This window comes from Hydra vulgaris, chromosome 13 (genome assembly GCF_038396675.1).
Source record: "Hydra vulgaris chromosome 13, alternate assembly HydraT2T_AEP".
Taxonomy (NCBI): Eukaryota; Metazoa; Cnidaria; class Hydrozoa; order Anthoathecata; family Hydridae; genus Hydra; species Hydra vulgaris.
In genome coordinates, this window is record NC_088932.1 from 22,208,375 (window position 1) to 22,218,866 (window position 10,492).

General features: G+C 24.6%; 1 protein-coding gene across 1 annotated transcript; it reads right to left on the bottom strand.

Annotated features, from left to right (window-relative positions):
* LOC100198606 (cAMP-regulated phosphoprotein 19) lies at positions 1-9,312 on the bottom strand. Its single transcript, XM_065816591.1, has 3 exons — positions 9,157-9,312; positions 603-698; positions 1-415 (listed from the first exon to the last, which is right to left on the bottom strand). The coding sequence occupies exons 1-3, from the start codon at positions 9,184-9,186 to the stop codon at positions 203-205; spliced, it is 339 nt and encodes a 112-aa protein (XP_065672663.1). The 5' UTR covers positions 9,187-9,312; the 3' UTR covers positions 1-202.
* Between the last annotated feature and the right edge of the window lie 1,180 nt (positions 9,313-10,492).

Sequence of the window (10,492 nt, forward strand, 5' to 3'; positions counted from 1 at the left end):
TACAACGAATAAAAATTCGTAATGGAAATAAAGCTTCGTTAATGATGCAAAAACACAAAAATTATACGAACAACCGTAACCATTACAAGTTATCGTATTTTTTTAACTCCAATAAAAATAAAAATAAAACAAACCGAAAAAAATTATTTACAATTTTTTCTTTACTTTATAAGATATTTTCTTAAATTGCAGATCTTAAAGTTTATTCTGCATTTTTAGCTTCTTCATTTTCTACTTCAACTTTCTTTTCTTCTAAAGTGTGATCAGGTACACCAAGTAAATTACTTTGAGAGCTCGAAGGTTTACGATGAGGAATTACTTCTGGTGTAGGAATGGCTTTTCCAGTAATAATAGTTGCATCTTTTTTTTTGGTACTCTTTGCTACATTATAGTCGCCAGAATCAAAGTACTTTCCCTACAAACACAATTTTCATAAAAATTATTTTTATTTTAAATTTTAATTTCAAATTAAATTTTAGATTATTTTAAATTAGTTAGGTTTACGATAGACTCAAAAAACGACTCTATTGTTGTTTTGTAATTTTTAACAAAATAAAGTTGATTGATTCAATTAAATGTTTAAAGACTTTATAAAAACATACGCCACTCTTCCCTTGCAATCGCTTACGAAGAAAATCGGTTTGTTTTGGTGCACCTTTGCCAGGAAACTTATTCTTAAAGTGATCAGCTTCAGATGACTATGAATAAAAAAAAAAAAGTAATTTATTACATATATATATATATATATATATATATATATATATATATATACACACACACACACACACACACACACACACACACACACACACACACACACACACACACACACACACACACACACACACACACACACACACACACACACACACACACACACACACACACACACACACACATATATATATATATGTGTGTCCACAAAAACAAAGTTACAGATTTCAGTTCTCGACAAGGTTATTTTTATTCTTTGTTATGATTATAACTATTGTGCAAAATTTTAATGAAAACAAATAATATTTAGAGGTTAACTCATTTGACAATTTTTAGGTCATCACAAATAAAATTGTTATTGTCGAATGTCAATTATCGATTTTTTTTAAAACTTAATCCCTTAACAGTTGAACACTTTTTTCGCAGCTGATCTTATTAAATTGAGTCTGTTATTTTAAATGCTGTTTATAATTTTTTTTTGTTTTCAACCAGAAAAATTCTTACCTGAAAAATTTACTTCGTTTTACCTGAGGTGTCCATCTTCAAAAAAAAGTATACTCAACAAGGCTGTATCCCGCCTTTACATATAGGTTTCACTTTACCTTTGACAGATATAAATGTCATTCTCTGTTAAGGGGTTAAAATTATAATTATAAATTAAATTAAAGCTTCTCTTCCTTGTTCCTTGTCAGTGTGTAACTGTAATTTTCAATAAGACTGATTTCCCTTTCAGCTACATCATTTACAACTGCCATGTGTGTAGCCAGTTCATAAAACTTTTTTTTCCATGAGGACATCAAAGAAATGTGTTGTTTCTTCTGTCATTAGACCCAATATAAACTGTTCAGATTCACTTATCAACTTTATATGTCAAGGGCTGTTTGCCAATGCTGGTCGATGTAGATTTTGTATCATCTCTTCTTTGATTGATGCTGAAACTCTGTCATCTAAAAAGGCCATGTCAACCAGATGTTCAAGGCGAAAACAGAAATACATTGAAAATGGTTGATGTGCCTTGCTGGCAACAGTCTTCTTCAAATAGGTCTTCAGATTTAAAAAAAACTTGATGTCATTGAGAAGCGCTCGGATTCCAAGTTGTTCTTCATTCCATTATTTAATATAAATAAGACTGATGAACAGAGTCAAATCTGTGATATTCTTGGATTTACGAGTAGTGAACTTGAACTGATTTTTAAAAAGAAAGATTTTTAGTGCATAAATGGTTTTTGCCATCCATCGTGCGGGATGTGTTGGACCGGGAGAATTCTCAGTATTTCTCGCTGCCTTTGTATTCACCATGAAACCAGAAGAATAAACATAAAAATTCCTGTAACGTAAAAATGCAAAAATTCCTTGTAAATCACAGAGTTTTCATCTACTTTCTGAACTTTATTCCTGAGATTTTGTTTGTAAATAAATTAAATGGTAAAAAACAAACCACAGCACAAACATTTTATATCTATATGCATTTATTTATTTACATGTGTGTGCGAGGGAAAAAGAATAAATAAACACACACACATATAAAAGCATAACTATATTGGCACTGTAGAGTCATACTGAAAAAGGGAGATATTTGATCTCAAACAACAACATTTTTTATAAAAAATTTGGAAAATTATAAACTAATTCCTTACAAAACTTTTATGTTTTAACAAATAACAAAACATCAAAAACAATAAACAAGCTAAACTTTTGATATTTAAAAGATGATTTAAAAACTTATAAGAAAATTTTGATTTAATAATTTTTTTTTTCAGGGAAGTGGAAACCCTGCTTGAATGTATAAGTCAAAATTTTAATCAATTTTCCAAATAACATTACTTTTTGTATCAATACCCATTTTTTAACTATACATGGCATAAATATGACATAATATATGGAAATAAATTATCAATTTGAATATCTAAGTAAATAATTTGCTCATATTTAACCATAAACAAAGCTCAAAATAAATTAGAAATTGTATTCAACTTAAGTTATTAGTTCTATTACAATTTTTTATTTAAGAATACTTACAATGTTAATTTAATAAAAACTTAATAAAACTATTAAGGATTGTCATCCACGCTTGTTTAAAGTTTTTTTTAAATTTAGAAATTTGAAATTAAACTGTTCTATAAAATAGTATGGGTTAAAAAATCTCTTTGTTTTGATTATGGCATTTACAATAACAAGATCTGGAGGAAAAAATAAGTATAAACTATGCTAGCGAATGTTCACTTTATCAAATGAAGGAGATGTTGAACTTTAAAACAAATTTTGAATAAAATGTTACAAATGTTTACACACAGCAGCCTTGTTTGTCAAAGTTCATGTTTTGGAGTAAAAGAGTTGAGAAAGGGTTGTAACCACAATAAACTAGCTTCATTGACTGTAGTGGCTTTTTCAACTTTGGGAGGGTGAATAGCATTAAAAAACAACAACAATAAACAGACAATATATTTTTTTAATTTAATCCCTATGGTGAAATGACTTTAAAATATATGCCAAAGTCACACCAGCTTTAAAATCTACATTAAAGTTATGCCATATTTAATAGGTTAAACAATAAAAAAAATAAAGAATTCATCACAACAGAATTTGTTCAGAAATAAAAAATAATCACAGAAAAAAAAAATTTATAGCTCTACTAATTGTCAAATTTTTTGTACAAATTTTAGTGAGATAATTATAACATCAAATAAAAACAGGAAATAAAATATTGAAATTTATTTTAAATTTATATTTAAATAATGAAATTATAAAAAAATGATCAATGCATTTATTTGATAACATCAAAGAAATGATATTTCTCAATTGGATCATTTCAATATCTCTGGTTGAAACCATCAACATCAACTATTATACCACTATTTAAATCATATAAAAAATCACCTACTGAGCTAAATAAAGACCAAGTATAAGAATTACTCAAATACTTCTAACTTTTTAAATGCAATATATTATGCTCATTTGCCTGAAGACCATAGATCATCATCAAGTTATCATCATCAAGTAATAAGAAGACCATAGATCATCATCAAGTCATCATCATCAAGTCATCATTATCTAGTAATATTTTAAAAATCCGGAAAATTGTTTGGGTAAATTATAGGGAAAAAATCTGGAATATGTTTTCCCTTATTTTCCATTTTAATTTCGCATTTAGCTGAGTTGTTTTCAACATTTTTCAAACTTTTCATAATTTTTCCGTAATGAGTGAAAAAGCTTAAAAAATAAATTTATCACAAAAGTATATACCTTAACTTGCGTGTATGGAAAATGTTTTGAATATCTGGAAAATCTTTAAGTTGAAAAAAATATCCGGAAAAAGATAATCCCTGGAAGAAAAAAGAAACTCATTTTGGTTTTAATAATAAGTGTAGATGCTGAATTCGTTAAAAGCAAAACAATTAACACTACAACAAGCTTACATATTTATGTTAAGCAAAGATAAGAGACAAGAATCTTATAAAACATAAATACTCAAAAACTATAAAATATAATGGCATTGTTTGTATTCAATGTTGTTATCAATGTATTAGCTTATGGAACAAACTACCTCCTGATCTGAAATCTCTTAATTCATTCTCTGAATTCAAAATCAAGCTTTTTTAATTATTTGTTAAAAAAATACAATTAAATATTTCTACAAATTAGTATTGAAATTCACTATTATATATATCAATTTGCAATCCTTCAGTTTTTAATTTGATATTTTTAACATTTTGAAATTCTCTACTTATCCACCTACATCTAATTCCTCTGGTTTTCTGTATGCCATTTTTAAACTTTTTATTAATTTTTTCATTCTACTATTATTAATATTAGTACCAATATTTTGGCATTCTTTATTTATCTATCTATTTATTTATCTCTTTTTATTCAACTACTCTCTACTTCGTACTAAATCTTTGTTGTTACTGTAATTATTTACTAAATTTTTGTTGCTGCTGTTTATTTATGAAATTCCTTTTATTATAATTGTTATCACTTTTTTACCATTATTATTATTATTATTATTATTATTATTATTGTTATTATCATTATTATTATTATTATAATTATTATTTATCAGTTATTACTACTATTTTCATCATTGACTGTATATTCAAGTATTTACTTTATATTAATACTTGTTCTATTGTAAATTTCCTTGAAATGTTATAACTTATTTCAAAATATATTTGATTTGATTTATACTCCTGTACATAAAAAATTCACTGGTGCTAAACGTTATGCTATTGCATAGCATAAGATATAAATGGGACTTTTTACAGATACAGTAAGAGGATGCGATTTTGCTTAATGACGAGCCACGTGGAATGAGTTTTGGTTGATCCCATTTGAGATGACAGGTTATTTAAGCAGTGACTATGATAGTATTTGTAGAAAAAAGAAAGATATGCAACCTTACAACGATGGCTAATGCTTGGCTGATAAAGCAGGTTCCACTACATTTACATTGTGCTTTTAGACCTTGTCTGAGATGGAGAGGGCTGTTATTTAAACCTATTATCTCAGACAACATACAAGATTTAGTTATTTTTACCTTTTACATTGATTTCATGCAATAATAAAAAGACATTTATCTCAAGAGAGATGTTCCTGTATAAAAGATGAAAAAAAAAGATAACAGTTTAATATAGTGACAAAAAGATGAAAAATGTGGAGTAGAATAAATGCTTGACTTATAACCAAATAGAAAAAAAAAATTTTTTTTTAAATTATTCCTTAAGGCCACTACAATTGAGGAGGCTACTTTTTGTGGTTATAACCCCCTCTCAACTCTATAACTCCAAAACACGAACCTCGACGAACAAGGCCGCATTTTAGCATGGTTTTTACATGCATTTACATACATTTACAAAAGACAGCAAAATTTTACTTAAAATGAATGATTTGCTATTACTTTAAAAGAAACCATGCTAAAACGCTTTATTTAAAAGTGTCATTTAAGTAAAGCAATGTACGTTTGCATACTAAAAATACTTAAAAGTTTTGAAAAAAATTTAAAGTTTTGCTGAAATATATATAATCAAATAAAATATATAGAATTATTTTGTTTATTATAGTTAAATTTATTGTTATATTAATAATATGATATTTTTATTATTATATACTTGATATCTCTCTGTTTTAGGTGAGCCCAAAATGTCTCAATGGGCCTTAATTACGGTACATTTGGTGAATTATCATCCTTAGAAACACAGATTATATTAAACTTCTTATAAGTTTTTTGTTAGCTTTGCATAATGACAGCTTGCACCATCAGGCAAAAGTATACATTTTATATTTTTGTGATACAAATTGATTAAGGGAACAAGTTACTTTTCAATGCATTCTTTGGAATATATTTTGGCATCAATGGCATTATTCTTAATTGCAAAGAAAGGCTTTGATTTACCAAATCTACTGATTGCAATCTATACTAAACCTTTCGCTTGAAACTTTGATTTAAACTTATATTTAATATTATTTTCAGTTTTGTCTTTATCTTGACTATAAAAGCCATCATTTCCTGGTGTGTTTTGGCAGCTCAATGTAAAATAGGACTCATCATCCATGATAATTTCAAACTCATTTGACGGTCGGAAAAAAAAGTTTTTGAAAGTTTTAACAGTTGTTGTTTTTATTTAATTATTTGAACTTTAGAGCTTTCTGGTGCTTTCTTTCTTTTAAAATATTCAAGTCCATGCATGTTAAAAATTTTATAAACATAACTTTTATGAATTCCATATTTTAATGCAAGTTTTCCTTGGGAGATTCCAACTTTATTTTCAGCCTTGTTAATGAGTGAAGCAATTTTTCTTATGTCAATTTTGTATGGTTTTCTGGCACTTCCTGACTTTCTTTTAAGATCAATATTGTCATCAACTCTTTTAATAATATTATAAATTATTCGCCTTGCAACTTTCATTTTCATAAACTGATGCACTGTAAATATTTTCCCTTTGTCTATGTTATCTAAATAAAAGTTTCCAATAAGCTTTCGTTTGTAGTTTTCTTTAATTCCATCCATTTTATTTATATAATTTTAATTGCCAAAATCAGTATCAGATTATGAAATAAGAATGTCTAGTGAATTTAACTTTGAACTGCAGAAATATTCGAATTTGTTCGCAAGTTTCGAATGTTTAAATTTTGTGCAAATTTTTAGTAGCCTTGTGTTAATAACTTATTAAATACTAACTTAATTTTAAGGTTTAAAAATTTAAATACTTAACTTATTAAACATTAAGTATTATTATTTTTAAAGGTTTAAAAAAGAAATGTCAATACAACTTCTATTTTATTTTTAGTTCCTTTTTATTTTTATTTACTTAAATTTATGTTTTTTTTAATAAGTAAATGAGTTTTTTTAATAAGTAAACAAGTTACGAACTAAATTAAGAAAAATTCACTATTTTGTATTAATGGATAATTGCTTACAATCATTAAGTTATCGCATATTATTAAGGTTGTTTCCAACTATTATCGCTGATACTATTATTGCTGATTAAACTATTCGCTGCAGCAAAAAAAATAAAAAAAATTGATTATTGAGTGAAAACCAATCATATTTAAATAGTAAATCACGTGAAGACAACAGTAAAAAAAAGCGAAAGCACGTTGTTTTTGCAAAATGGCAACAACAACAATGAACAACAACATCAACAAACAAAATGTTCAACTTGGTGTTCTTATTTACTCAGAAATCACTCTGAAATTTGGCAAGCATTAGTAAATTCATCAAATAAAAATGAATTTTCTAATGCTGTCAATTCAGAAAGTTTCACTTCACAAGAAGGTTGATCTTCTTTCAGAATTGAACCATCTGTTACTTCTTGCAGTAACAGTTTTTCAACAGAAGTGTTCCTGTTAGAAGTTAGCATTTATTTTCTTAAACAGGTTTTTGCTCATTTTGTAAACTTGATAGTGCTATTGCACAGATTGCATAATATTGAATTTTATTTTGTTTATTTTAAATATTTATTCTGCGTGATAAATAATATTTATATTTATCAAATTTAAATAATATACTTAATTTTCTTTATTACATTTATATTTATTAAGTTTAAAATAATATTCATGATTCTTACTTTTTAATATATATTCTGCCTATTTTAATATATATAGTCATTTGATATTAGCAGTGTACCCGCCGGTTTTTCCAAGTAGCCCTGAGGGCGACTGAAACAGATTTATTTATCATTTGAGTCGTCAGCTATGATAACCAGTATTCCGGTATAAAAAGGTTTCACTATGTGAAGCAAAAATATTGAAAGCCAAAACTGCAAAGAAATGTTTTATATATCAAATTTAATTTAGTTGAATGTTTAAAACATCATGTTTTCAATGTTTTAAACATTTTTCATTATACTAAGATTTTTTTTTAGAAAAAAAGAATTTTCTCGTGCATAATTAATTGTGTTATAATAATGATTTTTCATGTGCATCTTAATGTTTTTTATTTTGTTAATTTTGCTTGACAAAGTAAAAAAAAAATTATTTTACTAATGAAAAACAATTTTTTCATTAGTAAAATAAATTCAGTGTTATTAACAAAGATTCAGTGTTATTAACAGGGAGTCCTTTTGGGACTCTTTTTTTATTCAAAAAAATTTTAAACCTAGTGTTTTTGTATTAGATAAAACACATCTAGGGGGTGAGAGCAGATTATTTTCAACAATTGATGCAAACTAAACAAATAAAAAAAAGCTAAAATTAATTACTTTTCAAGGTGGCAAATACTAAATAAATTTATAAAAATTTACTTAAATGGTATCAACACATAAAGTATTAAAATGAGTTGTTCCCCTATTTACAGAATAACCATCACTTTTACATAATGTTACAGTACTCTCTAACATAATAAAGAGAAACTTGGTTCTTAAGAGAAAAGCTTTTTAATGAATAGTACAATATTTTTAGTAAAAATATTCAATAGCTTGCAAATAACACTTTAGATTGCAATGCAGTATAAGAAATAATTTACTTATTAAATTATTATTTTTGTTATTAATTTTAATATATTATGTTTTGTAACAACCTATTACGCTCCTTTATACTAAAATACGCCTTAAATAGGCTGAATAAAGAGTTAAGATGATATGTGATAAGACAATGGGGAAGAGTGAAAGAAAAGGTAATTTATAAAAAGTTTGTTAAAAAGGTCACAAACTAATTAAAACTGAGTGACCCTTTCGAAGGATCTCTATAATAAAGAATCTTTGTAAAAAATGCACAAAAAAAGAGTAACTGAAAAAATTATACATGCAAATGATCCATATAATGGTTGCATTTAAGAAAATCAACTTTTAAAAAATGTATAAAAAATCTTTTTACAATAATTTTTACTGGGCTTACTAATTAGTTAATTTTCCAACAAATAAATTAGGCAAAATTTTATCATAAACTTTACTAAAAATAATATTAACTACAAATACAGTCATTCAAAATTAAAAAAACTAAACTTACATCTGGTTGAATTTTTAAAGTAGTTTCCATTTTAACAATTTTTCTACTTCTGTATTTTTTTATTTTTTTTATATACTAACTTTGTAGAAGTTGGCCTTTATTATTATCAACTTTCTAATACTACCATGCTAAATTAATTACACTCTATTTATTTTATTGCTTTACGCATTCCTTATATATAATAATAATAATAATAATAATAATAATAATAATAATAATAATAATATATATGTATATATATATATACATATATATATATATATATATATATATATATATATATATATATATATATATATATATATACATAATATTTATGTTATATATATATATATATATATATATATATATATATATATACATATATATATAAACATACATATTTATATATATATATATATATTTACATCTATATAAATACGTATATATATATGTGTATATATATATATATATATTTACATATATATATACATACATACATATATAAGTATGTATATATATATATATATATATATATATATATATATATATATATATATATATATATATATATATATATATTTACATATATATAAATACGTATATATATATGTGTATATATATATATATATATATATATTTACATATATATATACATATATATATAAGTATGTATATATATATATTATATATATACATATATATATATATATATATATATATATATATATATATATATATATATATATATATATATATATATATATATATATATATATATATATATATATATATATATATATATATATATATATATATATATATATATATATATATATATATATATATACACACATATCTATGTGTGTAATATATATTTTCAATTCTTTTCAAACTATTTTTTAATGAAAACCTTTCCTGCCGTGGTTTCAATTGCGCGCTCGGAATCGTGTGAATTTTTTAAATTTTCACTTACAGAATTTTAAGAACGTATAAAGAAGCTTCACCGGAGCTGTCTGGAAACTACACTGATAGTTTTTAAATAACTTTCAAATAAAGTCAATAATAAAAAAATTACTTGTTTATTAGCCTAACAAAATATTTTTTTACTTAAATCTCTGTGTAGAAGATTGATATTCTAATTGTTTATTTTAATTTCTTTTGTAAATTAAAAAAAAGAGTGCGATAAATATTATCAATGAATTTGTTTATAAAAACTAAGTTATAAACTTAAATCCTTCATAGGGTATCTATTTTAATTTAATTTTTTATTCCAACACTTTTCACGGCAGCTTTTACTGGTAATAAGATTTGATTCCAAAAAACTTAAATATCTAATAAGGTATAAATTTTGTTT

What these genes read in the sequence shown, in the direction of transcription:
- LOC100198606 (XM_065816591.1), bottom strand. Translation starts at nt 9,186, where the DNA reads ATGGAAACTACTTTAAAAATTCAACCAGAT. An exon ending in CTTTAAAAATTCAACCAGAT is followed by an intron (nt 699 to 9,156) that starts GTAAGTTTAGTT and finishes TTTTATTCATAG; the next exon opens with TCATCTGAAGCTGATCACTT. An exon ending in GATTGCAAGGGAAGAGTGGC is followed by an intron (nt 416 to 602) that starts GTATGTTTTTAT and finishes TTGTGTTTGTAG; the next exon opens with GGAAAGTACTTTGATTCTGG.